We start from the raw sequence: 19363 nt of genomic DNA on the forward strand, positions 1-19363 counted from the left end.
AGTGAGGGTTCAATGTTTAATCAGTGTTAAAACAAATATTTATTCACTCGATATATCAATCCATTAGCTTTTGATATGATTTAATATACATTTGTTTAATTGAATGATGATGCATGATTTCACATAATTATCTATTTATCCCTGCCGTTCATGGGTACTTGGGCAAACCCAAGATGCGTCGATCAAATCTCGATCACGCATCTCAAAGTAGCGCAATTTTCACCCATCTAATTAGTTTTTGGGAACAGCAACACGTCGTTCTCTCTTCTCCACAAACTATTCCTTTCGCCTCCGCCGCGAAGCGTTTCGCCCCCATAAAAGACTCGTTTCTTATGTTAGGGACCGAGCGGCGACCATGGGCAGCGGCATCCGCAGCAATCTGTTCTTGAGAGAGCTATGTCTCTTCTCTCCGTTCCTGAGACGCAGCGGCTGTGCTCCTCCAGCCGTCCTCCCCTCGACCACCGCCCACATCGCGATCGGTGGCATCCGCTGCGCGGCGGCTCAGTCGAGCGACGGCGGGTCCCAGGGGAAGACGTCGGCGCGCCTTTCTTTGATGAAGCAGGTCCTGCGGGACGCCGAGGAGCGTGCTCTCTCCGCCGGCTCCGAACCCACCCCTAAGATCTCTTTAGGTATACCGGTACTTAACAATCGTCATCCTTCAGCCACGATGAAAAGAAAGAAGAAAAAGCTTTACTTAGGCTTTCAGATTTAAAGAACGATTAACTTCAGCATAGCTCTGATGCTTCTTTAATTGCCATTTAGGTAAGTGTTGGATTATAAGTGAGAAAATAATGATTTGGAAGTTGAGATTAATTGTGAATCCTATATCATCTCCCTTCTCTTATTTTTATCCTTTTTTACTCTCTGTTTTGCTAGTGCTCGAACATTATAACAATGTTGGCAAATGACAAATCTGATGGCTGTCGTGAATAACAAACACTATAGTATCAGCAACTCCTCCGATTCATGGTCATAGTTCTTTTCCTTTTTTTTGCCTCAGCTTCCCCTTTCTTTTCTTTGTCTTCTTCCAAAATGATGTAATTGCCTAGATCCTGATTGAGTCTAATTGAAAGCGTTGACTGTTTTTCTTTGTTATACTAAATTGTTTCTTAATAAAGTTAATGGTAAATTTCAACACTTTACAATCTGAAACAGCTGTTGCTTTCTTCCTCAACACCATGTGAGTGTCTGAGGGAAGGAAGATTTCGGGAGTTACTCATTATCATTGTGGGAAGACAGGCCATCTTGCTGGCTTATGTCTAGGAAAGGGAACCATTATAGCTGTCGTAAAGGAGCAAGAGTTCTTAGATGATGGTGAGGAAGATGAGGAAAGAGATGATAAGAGGGATACTTTTACATATAATATGGATGATCATGTAGAAGAATCATCCTTGATTATATGATGAGTGGACCAATCACTGAAAAGTATTTTAGATTCTTATGTCAAAATTCACCCCTGTGCTTTTATTACAGATTGAGACAGTTTTTGTAGTCTATGTTTTATGTATATGCTGCTAAGATGGGAAAACCAAGGCAATTCTATCATAGAATACTGCTCTTTGCTACTTAAAATGGATGGGATTCATGGCATGATTACCTATATCTTTGACAGAGATGCTATCCACTTAGACACAAACATCTAGACCATCAAGAAAACAGAAGGCAACATCCTTATCCAATTAATATCAGAGAGCCAACAAGAAAACCTCAATTTGGAAAGAGTAAATATATAGTCATAAAGGTTTCTTGCAGACTTACAAACAATTACATATGCATCTTAGTTCTAGAGACAGATGTTTCTCAACATAATTTAAGGGCCAGCTGGTCACATGCGGTGAAAGTTGTTGATGCATTCACCTGAATATTACTTCTAGTCTTCTAAGGGGAGCAACCCAATAATTAATTAGGCATCAGATTTGATCCCAAAGCCTTCAATCAAGTTCAGGATCAGAATTTTTTTAGTTTTTTCTTATGTTATTTAGGAGTTTTAATGGTTCTATGTAATGTGTAGCTCAGATTAATAAAACTTGAGCAAGTCAAGGATCAACAAGCTACTTTAGGTGGCTGCAACACAAGTAAAATTGGATACTCTTATTTGTGTGGTGAAGAAATGGGATTTGTGATTTGTTCTTTGGGCTGGTGGAACTCACATTGATGATTCATGTGGATGATTATGCCACTTCCTTTCCAGTTTCCTTTGTGATTGGTTCTTTGGGCTGGTGGAACTCACATTGATGATTCATGTGGATGATTATGCCACTTCCTTTCCAGTTTTCTTTGGGTTTCAGTTAGGATGTATATATATTTTGGGTATTGTAAATACTAGTTTTGATGGACATATGAAAAATATTGAAGGTTTTTTTTTTTCTTTTTCCAGCACTTAAGTGCACATCTCTTTTCTCACCTCTCTTCTCATTTTTAATACCTTGTCTTCACTTTATAGGAGATTCTGTCTTTCACTTGTTCACTTCTGTTTTCTTGGTTTCTGATGTAAATTATCAGATTTTATCCTTGTACATTTTCTGTATTGACTGAAAATATCTGTGTTTCATATAAATTGATTTTAAATTTTTCTGGGTATAAATTTTGTTGGATATTCTGGACCGAAGACTTATGTCATGTTTTTTTATCATTTTCTCACATGATCTAAAGTAACTCTAGATTTTTAGGGTTATATTATTGTTGCTAGTTCATTCTCTTTCTTACTTTTTTTGGCTTTGACTTTCTTAGCCTTCCCTTTAATAATCTTGAATTTTATTACAAACACCCTTGTCTGCAAATTCTCTCTAATTTAGGCTTTGTATACACTGTTTAGCTAATTAAACCTTAAAGTTTTTTTTAACCACCATATATCTTAATCTTCTTTTATCGAAATTGCTAAATAACCCTAAAATTAGTGTATTTATTTTGTTTTCCCTCTAGTTCATTAGATTTTTTTTAACTGCAACTCAAATACTGTTGTTTTCTTTGTGTAACTGTTGCATTTATCTTCTTAATGATATGAATTGCAGATCATAACTTCAGAGTTTTATCCTTAATCCTAACCAGCAGACAAAAAAAGCATAGTTGTGTTCCTGCCAGAAATGCCTTATCCCAATTTACTAAAAATTGACAATATAATATGAATTGTCAGTATTTTCACTCACTTGCAATTCACTTCTTGATGTGATACAATGGACAGAATACTGCTGCTGAAGGTCTTCATTCCTTTATTTTATGGTTGTCACAGTTTGACCAAGTTTTGTCCAGAAGAAATAAATGATCACATCTGTACACTTTCATTTTCTAGTCAATTTCTTTCCTCATTGAATGCATCCAACCACCTCTACGATCTTCAATTATTCATAAACTTCATATTTAAAGGTCAAGTTTCCCTCATCTTGTTCGACTGAATTGAATAGATATTCCTAGATTATTATGTACTCAATGCATTATATTTGAGCACTTTAGTGAACTCCTGTTCTGTCTTCCATGTTTTTGTCTTGCAATCAACTAATTTTCTAGGTGAAATATACATATTATTAGGTTTGTCCCTTTTGTCAGCCTACTTTCTGTACCAGTCAACAATGCAGACTTAGATTTTATATTCTTCATAATATATGTGAAATGAAGCATCTTGTAACTTTTCTGTGTGTATTCACATGAGTGTCCTTATTTGATCTTGATCAAATTATTTTTGCAGAACATGTCACTATTAGTTATGCAAGAAGTGGGGGCCCCGGTGGGCAGAATGTGAACAAAGGTATGTGGATACATATTGCTTCTCATTTGTTTTATTCTTGCTTTGCTACTTTGCTCTTTCGTTATTGAGAAACAACTAACTGTGTTATTTTGTTCCATTTTATCTTTTCCAGTTGCAATTTATTTTTAAATAATAGTTTCATACATATCTCGCAAAAAATAGCTCAGATTTGTCCCTCAAAAATTTGGAAGAAGCCCCAATTCCCTCTAAAACTTGGAAGGCATCTATGGTCTTTCATGAATATCCCTGGCAGTGATGTAGATGATTACTCTCCGAGTTTTGGAGGAATATGAGGCTCATTCTTTCTCTATTTCAAAGAATAAATCTGAATTTTTGAACATTTTCAAGGGATGGATGAAACTACTCCAAGAATTCATGAATTAAATGTACAAGTGCATTTGGAATTTCAATTACTGAAGAATTCTCCCTTTCTAGAATTTGGTGCTTAATCGTCAGTATCATTGCATTGAATTATTTTTACTTTTAAGGTTTACTGAGGCAAATATGTATTACTTGGACATGCAAATCTTATTGATGGCAATAAGTTGATTTTTCTCCTCTTTCCAATTTTCTCTAAGAAATGGTCACTTTGTTGTCTTAGTTGCCGTTTCACAAGGTGTCTGGATATCTTCATAATGTAGTCTCAATTGTTGCAGTGAACACTAAGGTAGATATGCGCTTCAATGTTAAGAAGGCATATTGGCTGAGCGAAAGAGTCCGTGACAGAATCCTTCAAATGGTTATTCATTTAGCTTTGTGGTTCCCTGTCTCCTTACATATTTGCTAATGGATATTCAATGCTTCTTTTGATTTCATGCTGTTAGTGTTTATTCGATAATGCACAAATTGATCATCGTGCTACATAATAACAGGAAAAGAATCGTATAAATAAAGATGGGGAGCTTGTGATATCCTCTACCAAGACTAGAACACAGAAGTATGCTAATTGATTTCTATTTTGTTTGCCCCTTCTTTTTCTATTTGCCACAACAGATTGTTAATTCTGGATTTTTTTTTCCCCTAGGGGTAACATTGACGATGCCTTGGAGAAATTGCAGGTGTAGCCTCTTGTTCCTGCCTTCTTGTACTACAATAAACAATAATTTTCAAGTTTTACCATCATTCTCTCTAAATTCTTGGCACTTCTAAACACTACATCTTGTTTCCTTTCTGCATGAAGGGAATTATTGATGCTGCATCATATGTCCCGCCACCCCCCTCCGAAGAAAAAAAGAAAAGGATTGAAAAATTGTATGCATCCCACCCTAAATGACCTCCCTTTTATGTGTTTGTTTGTGTTATCTACCTGTTTTTTTTTTTCATGAATGCCTCAATCACCTTGCTTCAGGCTGATAAAAAAAATTCTAGTCCTATTCTTAACATTTAATGTGATGTTTCTGAAATGTTTGCCCATGAAATTTCCAATTCTGAAGACCATTACTATAGCCATAATAAGTTGGTCATCAATAAATGAGCTGCAAGATTTACTCCTTTTTCTTTTGTTGAAGGGCCTCAATCGGAGAACAGAAGAGGTTGCTGAGCAAAAAAGCTCTCTCACAGAAGAAGGCAATTAGAAGGAATAGGAGCAGTTGGGATTAATCCAGAGGTATCTGTCTGTCATGATGCAAATCTATGATGTTGGTTTCCAACCTATACTTTAGTTTTGTCAATTATATTTTTTTAATCTTTTTTTACAGCAGCGTAGGAAGTCTTCAATATTTTGATCCCCAGGAAATCAATGCAGCATGGATTAAAGATCAATGGGTTAGTATTTTCAAACCGTCGAATCGTCACATGAATTATTCCATGTAATTAAGATCAACATTTTGCTTACACTTCAATTTTGGTTCTTAAGTAGGATGAAGTGCACCTATACTTAATTGTGGGATCATTGAATGCGCACAAAATCTGTGGAAGTTTCTGGGAGAAATATATCAGGAATTTGTACTCAGGATTCCGGGGCTTCAAGCAATTTGAGAATCACATCATTCTTGATAAAATGATTGTGGCAATCTATTATATGGACTCAAATCATCACCAGACTCCAGTTTTATGCCGAGAAGACTACAAATTATACTGACATGGTTGAAAAACCATGTCAGTGTTTTATTTGTTCTTTAACCAATAGAGTTTGAGGGTTTTCCTATCATTCATCCTCCTCGAGTAGCATTAGGGAAAATTTTGTCAGATAGATGCATTAGATAAAATAATGTAACATTTAAAAGCTTCTCTCCGTGCATGGATTAGACAAAGTCCATCTATATGTTGCCAAATAATTACCTTTACAATTGAATGAAGCACTCACGATAGGGATCATAGACTGCATCTCTTTTCCAAAGCATAGCATGATACCATTATCTGAACCAGGTGATATGTAGGGGTCACAAATAACACTTGCATAACAGAGAGTTCAGCTAGTGTTTGTCATGAAGTCGTATATTTCTTGTCCAAGCCATTTATGAATATAATTTTAAATATTATATATGGCCCTTTACATAATATCAACCCCAAAATCGTAAGTAGTTTATACTCTTTCTGCATAATTTATGCAAATTCTTAAAATTATTATTATAAACTTTTATAAGTGCTTTCATGTGTTTTTATAGCTTGTTGGTGGGTGGTAGAAACAGTACATTAATGCTAAATTCATTTTCAACGTGGGCGTCATGTAATATATATACCGAATTGTGTTCAAAATAATAAAAATACAACAAGATCTTTTTAAAATTTTAAATATTTCTAGAATTATTTTAATTTATATTTAGTGGCAGTCGGTGGATAATAGGAACAGGTGTTACCCTTTCCTTTCAGCACAAAAGTGAACTAATTATATTTGCCATATGTGCTAATCGGATCCATCCCTAAATAATTTGTATATTATATAAAGTGTATTTTATGGAACTAAATCCAATTTTGATCCTCCTTTAGCATAGTAAACTATAAGCTCTACCAAGACAATGAAAAACTATTGTAAAAATTAATTTTTTTAAAATGTTTTTAAAATCATTATTATGAGCTTCTCGAAACGCTTTAGTACGAATATAAAGATTATTGGTTGGTGATAAACACAATGACGTTAATTTATATAATTTTATCATATCCTTTTTTTTTGTTGAGGAAGAAATATCGTTGATGTTTTAGTCAATTTGATATGGTCCGGACTCATATGCGTAGGGTTGTTCGAGGTGTTTCCGAGATGAAAATGTTAAACTATCAAAGTGCCACTTGCATAAATACCGAGGTCAGAAGAGATTTTTCGACTCTGTCCTTTTAGCTTATAAGTTAGTAATCCGATGTGTATGAGTACGAATGCGAGTATATAAAAGGAGCAAGTCTCCCTCTCATCATAGTGAAGATGAGCTTTTATATCTAGTCACAAAGGAGTAGAATATTTCGTGAGGAGGCAGCTTCTAACTGCCCCCAACGGTCCTCTCTTGACCTTTTGTCCACGTAAGCGACAACCCGAACTACCTCCCATAGGCTTGTCTTGAACTCTCATCTATGTGGGCAAATAGGTGGATAGTGAATGGACCTTTTCCTCCCATCGAGGACTCCACATTAGTGATTATGTGTCGGATGATGATTAGCTGATAGTGGACCTATCATTTGTCTACCCTCGTAAGGCATGCTTCAGGGATCTTGTAAGAGGGGTTCGAAGTGTGACATTTAGTTTATTCGATACAACTACATCTGGGATTCCCTCATGCGGGTCGAGTTTTCCCGACTCACACACTTCGGGCACGTTTTGTCTTGTGTCTCTATCGTGATAGGTTTCTCCTCATGTAGGTCGGGTTTTTCCGACTCATGTGCCTCGGGCATATTTTTCTTTACACCTTCGTGGTGACACTTGTCTCAATTGTGAGAGGAGAGAGATCGGCTCCCTCCCTATAAGTCTCCCCTTACCATATGGAGTGAAACTTATTCTTTCATTTGAGCCTCCAAGGCCTCCTCAGAAGCTTTTTGCTTCACCTCCAAGTCAAGCCTTCTCTACTTCGTCTTGGTTCCCTACAGGGCAAGTAAGTCATCGAGTCCCTTGTAGCCCCAGCATCGGTTCTACAACAAGTAGGTTTTCGCCTTCAATGGTAGACGATATCGCCCTCTCAAAGAGAGTAACTCATGGTGCTGCATAATAGTGTTCATCGGATAATGCTAGCATATTGATATTACCTCGACTCGTAAATTTTTTACTGCTTGTTTTCGACCGTACAAGGGGAAAAGTGGCTACTACCTAGCTACTCAAGGAGGATTCAAAGTTCATAGTGCCCCTACCAACCACAAGGGTTAGAAGAAGCGCTTTCTTTTCGTAGGTTCAAGTTGGGATTGAGGTTTCAATCTCACCTGGTCGGCACATTATATAGATAACACCCGTCATCTCTTGTCGAATGAGGAGGCAGGTCAAGTGGTTTGATTGAAGGATATACTCTCTTTCTCCAAGGTCATCCGAAAGATGTGCATAATTTTCGTAATTGACTAACAACACTTGCTAACGTCACTGCTGACTCAACCCTTTACTTGTTTGTTCCCGTAGAGTAATGTAACATAGTTGCTGATCGACGCGAGCCTCAGCCCAACTCCTTGGGGTACGACCCAAACACCCCATCACTTCACCTTACCTCTATTTTTGATCAACTGCAACCTTATGGTTCTGATCCTTTGTATGCATGAATCTACACCCGAAGGGATGAGGAACCCAAGGAGCTTATTTCATAGGAAGAACCGAATGAAGTACCTCCTACTTCTAAAGCATCATTGCCTTCAAAGGGTCCTCGAAATTCCAGATCTTCTTTGGGGAAAAGAGAGGAAAGGCAGAGGTTGATATTTGAGCTATGCAAGGGCAAGCCCTTGCCCTTCGTGGCTTTACAATTAGCCGACCTATCAGAATTGAGCCCCGATATATCACTACAACCGAGATGAGAGGTTTTATAGGAGGGGCAGAAAGTGTAGGGCGATGGTGTGGCTTTAGAGCAGTACTATCGTGGGTCATTGTATTTGGCAGTGATGAAGCAAATCTAGCATTCCCTTTCAGAGGTTTTGATTGACACCTGCTACTGCAATGAAGTGATGGTAAGTTAGGTCATGGCTAACAACACCACGTCAGGTGGGGGAACCTCAATGGGTGATGATGGTGGTTGAGTCAGCGACGTCGCTTATTGGGCTAGATAGGGCAAAGGTGAGGCGATGACTTATATCATACTCGTTAGCATCTGCACCTACTCGGTGAGGTTCAAAAACACCTTAGTAAGGATGAATAAGTGACTCAAGATCGTCCCAATGAGTGAGAGGCCTAGGTCATTAAATAGGCACCAGTATCGTATCAATGTTTTGCGTCAAGTTGGATGGATCCATGTGCATGAACGGTAGTTGTTACTCCTCTTGAGTGAAAGTACTATGGGTCAAGGGTAGACCCTCATCGCTTGAGCATTTATTGAGAGGGTTAACGAGTGAGCATTTATGTGACATCGGACCCTCCTTCTAGCACTAAGATGATAAAGAAAAATGTCATTGTCTTTGTCGGCCCGACACGATCCTGACCTGTATGTGCAGGGTTATCCGAGATGCTTTTTGAGATGAAAATACCGAGCTCTCGAGGTGCCAACCGCATGAAGACAAAGGTCAAGAGAGGTTTCTTGACTCAGTCCCTTCAACACCCAAGTTAGTAACCTAAGGTGTACGAGTGTGGACTCGAGTAGTCAAAATGAGTAAAGCTCCCTCTTATCGTAGTAAAAATAAGCTTTTATACCTGATTATAAAATGATAAAATATTCAAGAAGATAAAATATTCTACCCCTCTCGACCTATTGTTTACGTGAGTGACAAAGGGGAGATAATCTTGAACTATCTAGACCGACCTTGGATCTTATGATAGTGACTGAAATTTTTTTTTTTTCATCGAGGATTTCATATGATAATTATGTGTATTAACTAATAATATATTTTCTGACACTTTATATATATATATATATATATATGGACGACGAACAACTTAAATTTCGAGAGGTCAATAAAGAGTATAGATATGTAATTTTGTCGTTACCGGATCATATCTCTCATCCTCTTCTTTCGCCATCCCACCGTTCCGAGGCTGCTGCTGATGGGCTCGCCGCAGGCACTCGTCCTCGGTTGCTCGTTTCGCCCGCGTCCGAGATTTGCCATTACCGACCCCATTCAGAGCAACTCGATCGAGCCCAGACCAGGCAGAAGGTACGGAAAGTCGAACACGATCCTCTCCTCCGTTGCAAATCGTTCCACCGAGAGCGCCTTGCCCTCTCTTTGTTGTAATTGGACTGCCTTTTGATCGATGTGGTGTGGGGTATGGTTGCAAGGGAGGTGTTGCTGAGAAGCAGCGAAGCTGCTATCTTCCACTTCAGGTACTCTTCTTCTACTGTACCAACTCCTGTAGTCGCTACTTGCATTTTGGACCCCGTCTCCTCAGATTGCCTGCAATGCTTTCTGGTCATTTTGGTATGTTAAACTTCTTTTGCATTTAGGGTAGCAGATGTTCTTTTTGTGGACCACCCTACGGCTGTTAGGAAACTATTTATGTGTGAGATTAACATGAACAGAGGACTAAATAGATAATAGTCTCGTATTATTAAAGATCGGAAGTCACCTATCATGTATTGGGTTTGACTACCAACTTAGAAAAGTTTAAACTTTGTGTTGCATCAATGTCTAATCCCATGTATGTATGTTAGCCCTGACCCGTTTAACACATACTTATCTAATTAAAAATCTCAACATGAAGATCATTAAATGTATTTAATATTGTGTCCCGGTAGCAACTTTACCATGGTGCTACGATCATAGTGAAAACAATACAACTCTGTTAAGAAGAATACGAATTCCTAACAGGAGGGAAGAAAATGCATTAAAGGGAGCTTGTCCATGTGAGCTTATTATTCGATCAAGGCGAATTATAAGAGAACAAGATACTGTTTGATGGCTTATGACTCAGGAAATGCCTCACCATAATATGATTCAGTCGGAGAATTGGTTGCCTACTGCAAACTTGGGTTAAATTGACATAGGGCTGATGGGGAACCAGCTAAAATTTGGGACCAAAAGAGGAATTAGAATTTGAGAGAGTTTGATTTGTGTGCATAAAATTTATGGTATTGCAGAGATGCTCTTACCACCCAATTTTATCCAACTAAAGTAAGTTGTTCTCACTTTTTGTCCGAATTTTGAGGTATCTTCCTGCAAATGAAATCTCACTGTGCAAAAGAGAATATTAGGTGGGAATGGTTATAAAGCAATTTAAGATTGGCTTGAATATGCCAATTATACCTTCGATTTACTAGGATACTTTCTATACCAAGTTTTTATTAATGACCATGTCGCAAGTTGGGCATGTATAACAACAAATATTCAGGAGCTATGTAAAAACTATGTGAAAATTTTCTAAACTACTACTGTGATGAGTCACTATCAATTCAATTATCTCAATAATCAAGAAAAATGAATATTCACTTTCTATGATAAAGTTAAGTCCTAAATGCAAGACACCTTCTGTCTCTCAAACCAAGTAGTAAAAGTAAAATTTGTTTTCTTTGGTAGCTTTCGGCCATATAAATGGCATGTCATTTTTCCAGGAACTTCTTTTTGCATTCTCCACATTCTTCATTTATTTTTTTCACACAAAGAAAATTGTTGACAAAGGTTAATTATACCACATTGGTTCCCTAGGAAGTCAAAATAACTAAAACGAATATTATAGTAGAAGTAAAACATGAAAGGAGATATGCATAATTGTTGCTTTATTGAGGTTCTTTTAGCTTAAAGTAATGCCAATGTTTTAACTGGAATAAGACAGTACTATCATCATGCTTTTTTCTTGGATTCAAGCGCTAGGAAGCTAATCTGCAATCCACTGAAGTCAATTCGTTCCACACTTTCGACTTAAGATCTCCATGACTTGGAGTATAAATGGAAAATCATGAATTCAGTAAGAAGAACAAAATCAACAAAATTATTTGCTTGAAGATAAACTTGTAGCTGAGAAAGACAATATCTAGGTTTTGAGCAAGTCATCTCGGTGTTTTAATTGAGAATTTAAATTTCAATTTAGCATGTATGAATTAACAGGAAGTTCCAAGACAATAGGAAAATGAAAAGAAGTAGGCCCTTGAATTTTTGACGAAGTCTGTTTCTTTGATTTGCACACATTATTTACAACCCCAACAAAACAGAGAAGGCTACCAATTATTGTTCTAATTCCTATCTTTGCAAAGCATAAATGAAATTTATTAATGTAGGAGAGAATATCAAAGCATTAAAAACTTGGCTAGCTTAAAGTGCAAGAAGAAGTATTAATTTATGACAGTTTCATTTGTTTCGTTTCTGTATAATTAACATAGCCTCTAGCATGTTTTCTTTTACTTATAGCTTCCTTGTTATCGAATATTCTTTATATCATAAGGAAAGAGAGCATAGATCAAGAAGCTTCTAATAATTTATAGTGAGATCTCTTCATTAATTAAGATTGGATTGTGCATTCATCTTGTTTCTTAAAGGTAAAATATCTAAGTTATTCTACAATTTGGTCGAGGTGAATAGTGGAACAAAGCCCAGCTATCTCGGCATTCAGAAGAACCCTCCATCTCTAGCATTGTGTCCTGCAACCAATAACTGCATATCTACTTCAGAGGAGATTAGTGATGCCAACCACTATGCTCCCCCATGGTAAGCTAACTTCTACTCATCAGAGTGACTTCTATAATTGGTTCTCGATAAGGAACCAAATAGAGGCTTCACTATGTATGTATCTAGTGGCAAGATCTTGACTAGTCCTACTTAATTCTTTTGCAAATCTGTAGATACATGTTTGTTATCACTTTTATGAAATAAGAGTTGACCTGAAATAAGTTATTCTTGTGCAGTTTCACTGGCGATTGATATACAATTGTAGAACTGATTTTGGGAAATTATCTAAACAATCACAATTTTTTCTTGAAAATCTTAATTATATTGTTCGTATAAGAGTTGGATCTTGGCTCTTCCATCTAATGCCCTCTCCTACATAGTTGCTGCTGTCATTCCAATAATACTACCTTCTGTAATTCACAATCTTCCACAATAATCTTTCTGAAGGGGTAGAAGGGACTTTGATCATGGAAATTGAGAGTTTCTAACTTTTGAAAGTGTTTTGAATCCTAGGAATTACAATCCTGAAGATGGCCGCAGGAAAAAGCCTATAAACAAAGATGAAGCGATAGCAGAGCTTCTTCAGGTGGTGAGTCAAAGAGATAAATATCCAAAATCTTAAATGCACTAGGGATCATCTTTGGTCAAGCATGAAAATGCAGAAGCAAGAAAAGAGTAGCAATGTTTGTGTGCATATAATTTCTCATCAAGGAGCTATATCTGTTTGTAGTTTTGTGTATTCAGGTGACCTCACTGAAGCCTGACAATTTCACTCCTCGTGTAGCAGAGAGAAGGGAAGACTACATTCGAGTCGAATACGAGAGTCCCATAATGGGGGTGTTTGTCACTACTCCACCAAGACATTCTTTAACACAGTTAAACTCATCAAACGATGAGCCTAATCTATGAATATTTGGCTTCAGTTTGTAGATGATGTTGAGTTTTGGTTTCCACCGGGAAAAAAATCCATTGTAGAATACCGATCGGCGTCTCGTATCGGAAACTTTGACTTCGACATCAATAAGAAGAGGATAAAGGTAAACATTTTCCAGTGAATAATTTCGATGTTGTTAGCGCAGCCTGCAGATTCACTCATATTCCTCATATTCCTTTACTTTGTCATTTGCGTCAGGCACTGCGGTCGGAACTGGAGAAGAAGGGTTGGTCTTCTGAGGGCAGATTCTGAAGTGCCGCCATCGTTCGAATGTGGTGAATAACAAAGAAAAATAATTGAGTACTTTTCCTATATCACCATCACCACATTCATGCGTCAAATTAGTTTGATCTTTTGTACACCAGTGGATATGATGTGAACAAGATAATTTTCCAATCAGGCTGTTGCATATCAGTTTCCGATCTACAATGCCCTGTAAGAGAAAAAAACATATAGCCATCCCACCCCATGTTGGTAAGACCTGAAAGACTTATTGTATTGGAGACCAGCAGTCTTGATTTAGACGAATTTATAAAATATAAATAGTACCATGATTGATATACGGTCTTTGAGATATTAGATGAGTCGAGTAAATTATTATTGAGATAATAATTCATTGAGTCAGAAGGAGTTTTGATATGTATGACTCACGGCTAGTTCGATATTGGGTCTAGAGGATCACACACATATGGTAGGCATTATGACGAGTAGATGTTATATCTTGTTGGAGATCCAATAAGCTCTTGAATTATTGGATCATATGGATGAGATTCAATAAGAGATAACGAGAGATTATTGGATAGAGATCCAAAAATCTAAAAGGCTTGGGTAGTTGGATGGAGATCTAATATCCAATATGGTAGGATCTATTAGGGTTAAGTTGATATGAAACCTCTATAAATATGAGGGAATCAAAGACCCATAGGCTAGAGGCTTCTTGGTTCCTACCTCCTATTCTCCTCTCCCATTCTCCTCCTCAGATAGTAGATATTAAGTTTTAGGCAGTGATTCGAGGAGAGTCGTCGTAGCCCTACTGTGTATATCACCGCTAGAGAGAAGGACGCTTGACCTCCTTCATCCTCTCTTATAGATCTATAAGGATTTAGGGATATACGATCTCCTTATGTAACATAACTATCTCACACGTGGATTTAAGTTTCACGGATTTTGTGCACCAATTTTCCCACGACGATGAACATATTTTTTAAAAATTTGAGGATTTTTATTTTTTGTTCTTCCGTTGTGCATATAATGTCGCCCCTAGATTTTCCTATAGTGGTATCAGAGCTGGATTATTCGTGCGAAAGATTAGTTTTGAACTACGTGTGTTGTGTTTTAGAAAGACTTTTGATGTCAAAATTATTAACGCAAAAGGCGAGAGAGAGACCATACATCGGGCATGGTGCTATCAAACCCATACGGTTTCTACTTGAGTCTCGCTCTAATTGGATTCTCCCAGAGAAATCTTTCTCTCTCAATTCGAATGACTCTAGCTAAGGATTTGTTTGAGCAAGAACATATGAGATATTCCTCTTATAATAGCAAGAGTGGATGATCATCTATCGATACTCAATAGATCTTGTAAGGTTAGTTGTTACTCCCCATGATCAGTTATGCTAGATCTAGAACTTTCCGGTCTATAAGTTTGATATTAAGAATATAGTACTCATATAGGACATCCTTGGTGTCTCAAGTCTAAGGACCAAGTAAGGTTGGCTACTCCCAATGATCAGAACATCCTTGGATTACTCATATAGGACATCCATCATATGGATGGGTATACAACACACTAGTCTGTCCGGTTATCTCGATGTTCCTTTCGAGCAACCTATGATTAGGATTATTTAGGGTCTATGTTTAAAGGTAAATCGATTTTATTATCGTGATCTTATCACGATCCGATTTCTATTGCACAAATCCATGGATATCACAATATATATGCATATATATAATAAGTAATATAAAATAATAAAATATCAAATAATATAATAAACAAAAAGAGTGTGTCATGTCACATGTGTCATCACTCGCATTATGGGCTTGTAGGGCACCTATAACTAGCATATAGGATCTCTCTGGGTAACACAACTATCTCACATGTGGTTTTCAGTTTTGCGTGTTTTTGCACACCAATCTTCGCATGACGATGAACACCTTTTGAGAAATTTGAGATTTTTGTTTTAATGTTCTTTCACTACGCATATGATGTTGCCCCTAAATTTCCTTACACGGTTCATTAGAGTTGGTTGATAATCGCTCCCTCAACTACTTGCCTTCCTCAATGGCCTCCCCCAATTGTTGTTGGGAAACCAAGATGGAGCATCACATATGCAGTAAAAAAATAGAAAAATAAAATCTCAAATTTTTCAAAAGAAAAATATTCTTATCGTTGTGCTAAGATTGGTGCTTAAAATAAAATACAAAATCAAAACTACACATATCAAGTGAGATTTATTACATATGAAGATTGTATATCCCTATAAAATCTCAGATCTATAGGAGTGGATGAAGAAGGTCAATTGTCCTCCTTTTTAGTAGTGATCCACATGATAGTTATGGCGAAGACGTTCCTCAAATCATTAAATGATCTTCCTCTCCACGTGCACCACGTGATTAGGAAGGGGTCGACCCTTCTTGTTATCCACACGCCTCAAGCTAGAGCTATTAGCTGGGAGGAGAGGGAGGAAAGAGAACATGAGGTAGTAGCCAAAGGGGTCTAGTCTATGCTCCTTTAGTTCCCTCTTATTTATATAGATCTCTATCAATTTAACCCTAATGGATCCTACCATATTGGGTATTGGATCTCTAACCAACTACCCAAGCCACTTGGATTAGTAGATCTCTACCTAATAATCTCTCATTTGCTCTTATCCACAAAATCCAATAATTCAATGACTTAAAGCTCCAGCGGATATCTCATATTCGAACCTTTACTCATTACAACACCTACAATATATGTGTGACCCTCTAGACCCAATATCGAGCTAGTCATGAGTCATACTTATCATAACTCCTCTTAACTTAATGAATTATTATCTTCATAATAATTCACTTGATTCATCGGCTACGGACGTACTAGATCACTACGTTGTAATCACACGTGTCATCACTTACATGGTTGGCTTGTAAAACACCTATGACTAGCACCCTAGGAGAGGAACTTTACAACTAGGAAGATCCTAGTCTGCCTATTTGGTCGTCCTAAACCAGGTCTTCACCAGTAGAATGGTTTCCAACTGAGTAACCTATGCAGTCTCACATCACCAAGTCTCCTATGTGAGCGAAGGAGAGGCCCCTAGATGAGTCTACATCTTCGATAGTGAACTAATCGAGTCGACTCATCAGTCAACGATACTTATGACCCTATTATAATGTAACGAGGCTCTTTTGTTTATGTCTTTGTTCTAGATGCAACTCTATGAAATATAATATTTTCTTATATATAATACAAGTGCTTTATAAATATTTTTTAATAGTTATATAATATTTTAATAAATTTATTATAGAACATAAATCATGACTCATTGTAAGAATATTAACTTATTTTTTTTATTAATTTATAATATTAATTTATATTTTTTTCTTTCATTAAATAAGTTTTTTTCCAAGAACACAAGGTGTAATATTTTAATTTAGGTTGTATTTGGAAAGACATTTGTATTTTCAATGTAAAGGGATTTTAGTGAATGTGTAATTATAAAATGATTTGAGTGTTTGTTAAATAAAAAATAAAAATTATACTTTATATATGTATTGATGTCAATATTATTTGATAAAATTATATTTCTTAAATAAATTGAATTGTAACGATATCAAATTTTAAATTTTCATTATTACTATTAATAGGAGTATAGTGGAAAAAAAAGGTAATCTTAAAGTTAAAACATACTAATTATTAAATAAAATAATATAAATTTTCTTATACATAGTGTGTTTTGACATTTGTACATACTTATATCATTTAACTAAAAGAAAATATAAATATAACAGGTCCAAATTTTATATATATATAATTTCTATAAGGCATCATCTATAAATGCACATAGGTTTACATATGCCCATTTTCCCACTTAATCACTTGCGAGGTACTAGTATCTTTACTTATAAAACATGATCTATAATAGATAATCGCTTCATAGGTATAAGCCATTATAGCTTTATTCAGGTAAGATTACATTATGTCATATATATAATATTTTAAAATCATTAACATAATATATTTAATGGTAGATTTCTCATCTTATGATTTCTTTAACAATCATAAACCTATAACATCATATACGCACAATAAGGAGGTAAAATTCTATGTTAAAATAATTTAAATATTTTATATGCATATGTAGGAAATATAATAAATTCATGGATTTCTACATTTCATATTATAACATATACATACACTCTCTCACACTGTATGTCTCGGAATATATACATGCACTTTAACATCACACATTATATTATATGCATGTACTCCTACACCACACGTCATAATATATATATATAATCTAACATTTTATGTCATAGCATATACGTGTATTGTACATCATAACATATTTGTGTACTCCCACACTATATGTCATCATATATGCATATATATAAAATATTTTTATCATAATTTATATATTTTTATACTTATAAAATATATATTCATATTTTTCTTATAATGATTATATCAATCGAAATATATTTTTTAAAATATCTAATGTATACGATAATTTATAAGACTCCATTTTATAGTGAATTAAACTAATTCTTACCTGATTGAACTAAAAAATGAAGATGTTAATGAAAGACCATATTCCTTAATGATTGAATGTGCTAAAAAATGATACACCTATTAGGAGCATAAGGTCATGAGATCCCTTAATTAAGAATCCTACCTCTTGAATTATTGATTAATGATAATTTATTATAATAATTCGTAGAATAAGTTTGATAAAATCTCTTATAAAATAAATTATATGTAACCTAAAAATTCATCTAGATTTCACAACTAATTTTTTAACAATTCACTTTAAAATCTAAAATCAAATGAACTAGTTAATATTAATCAAACTATCACACCATTCTATGAAGAAAATTTTCTTCACTATTCTAACTGATCAAATGATCTTAAGTTATTATAAATATTTATATAACTAGAGGACATATAAAATAAAATATATACCAGATATTACATTAAAATGGAATCATTTGAAGGCTAAACTATCCCCTAATTCAACTATCAATACCTATTCAATTTTGTTGAAACTGGGTTAGGACTGTCTGAACTTATAAACCTCATATCTTAGTGGATAGATATGGTATTTACTTAATTTTAAATCTTATAAAATTCTAAGATAACTTTTAAAATATATCACTAGGACAACACCTAATCATATCCCTAAGGTAGTCAATTTAGATCAAATAAAACCCCTTATCAGAAAATAGGAGATCTTGAGTATTTTTTATTGGGGATAATCATAACTCTATGCATTGATATTAAGGTCATACTAGACGATGCCTTATAACCATAAGAGAATCATACAAAAATATCTAAAAATCAAATATTAATTCAAAGTCTAGGTTACGCAAAAGCAATTAAAAAATTAGTCTATAATTTATAAAACTAAAACCCTAAGTATAGCAAGGGAAGAATTGGACTTTTTTTTTATCTCAATCTTCCTTAGAGCTAAGGTTTCGTAGCCTCCATAAAAAAATACGAGAGAAAGGGGCATGGATAAAATAGATAAAACCAAACTAAGATAAAAGTGCTTAAGAGGTTAACTTGAGGTCTTCTGTTCAATCCCATCATATCTTATTTATAATTATACTTTTATTTTTTTTCATTTATTCTTTTACTAATATAATTTTAATATTACAACAACTTGTACCGAGCTTAATTTGATTTGACAAAGAACATTTTTATCTAAACTCATCCTTCAATCTCATTTATGTATCTTAAATATATAAATACATATGCATTTAGTTTTTTATTACTTCATTATACAATACATCTTATTTTAATTATAATCAAACTCCTTCAAGCGTTAAGTTTCACTTATGAT

At 35.4% G+C, this 19363-nt stretch overlaps 2 protein-coding genes across 10 annotated transcripts; both read left to right on the forward strand.

Moving 5' to 3' along the window:
• Nucleotides 1–272: 272 nt before the first annotated feature.
• LOC135672997 (uncharacterized) lies at nt 273–5776 on the forward strand. Of its 8 annotated transcripts, none has more exons than XM_065181631.1 (9): nt 274–629; nt 3683–3742; nt 4399–4481; nt 4615–4679; nt 4767–4800; nt 4923–4993; nt 5251–5348; nt 5440–5506; nt 5598–5776. In XM_065181631.1, exons 1-7 carry the CDS (start codon nt 356–358, stop codon nt 5339–5341), a joined length of 678 nt encoding a protein of 225 aa, XP_065037703.1. In that variant the 5' UTR covers nt 274–355; the 3' UTR covers nt 5342–5348; nt 5440–5506; nt 5598–5776. The 8 variants fall into 8 exon arrangements, with proteins under 8 accessions (XP_065037707.1, XP_065037710.1, XP_065037708.1 ...); XM_065181633.1 differs by having other exon boundaries at nt 5601–5776; XM_065181632.1 differs by having other exon boundaries at nt 5443–5506.
• Nucleotides 5777–9733: 3957 nt separating this feature from the next.
• On the forward strand, nt 9734–13877 carry LOC135672998 (uncharacterized). 2 transcript variants are annotated; one of them, XM_065181641.1, is made up of 7 exons: nt 9734–9943; nt 10066–10110; nt 12299–12424; nt 12899–12971; nt 13130–13222; nt 13309–13422; nt 13518–13877. In XM_065181641.1, the coding sequence occupies exons 1-7, from the start codon at nt 9834–9836 to the stop codon at nt 13569–13571; spliced, it is 615 nt and encodes a 204-aa protein (XP_065037713.1). In that variant the 5' UTR covers nt 9734–9833; the 3' UTR covers nt 13572–13877. The 2 variants fall into 2 exon arrangements, with proteins under 2 accessions (XP_065037713.1, XP_065037712.1); XM_065181640.1 differs by having other exon boundaries at nt 9742–9943; nt 12899–12974.
• The last annotated feature ends 5486 nt before the right edge of the window (nt 13878–19363 follow it).

Source organism: Musa acuminata, chromosome BXJ1-5 (assembly GCF_036884655.1).
Source record: "Musa acuminata AAA Group cultivar baxijiao chromosome BXJ1-5, Cavendish_Baxijiao_AAA, whole genome shotgun sequence".
NCBI lineage: Eukaryota > Viridiplantae > Streptophyta > Magnoliopsida > Zingiberales > Musaceae > Musa > Musa acuminata.

Bases quoted from the DNA above. Each gene is read 5' to 3' on its own strand.
- LOC135672997 (XM_065181631.1), top strand. From the start codon at position 356: ATGGGCAGCGGCATCCGCAGCAATCTGTTCTTGAGAGAGCTATGTCTC. The intron at 3,743-4,398 runs GTATGTGGATAC...CAATTGTTGCAG, and splicing joins TGGGCAGAATGTGAACAAAG to TGAACACTAAGGTAGATATG. The intron at 4,680-4,766 runs GTATGCTAATTG...TTTTTCCCCTAG, and splicing joins ACCAAGACTAGAACACAGAA to GGGTAACATTGACGATGCCT.
- LOC135672998 (XM_065181640.1), top strand. From the start codon at position 9,834: ATGGGCTCGCCGCAGGCACTCGTCCTCGGTTGCTCGTTTCGCCCGCGT. The intron at 12,425-12,898 runs GTAAGCTAACTT...TTTGAATCCTAG, and splicing joins AACCACTATGCTCCCCCATG to GAATTACAATCCTGAAGATG. The intron at 13,423-13,517 runs GTAAACATTTTC...CATTTGCGTCAG, and splicing joins TCAATAAGAAGAGGATAAAG to GCACTGCGGTCGGAACTGGA.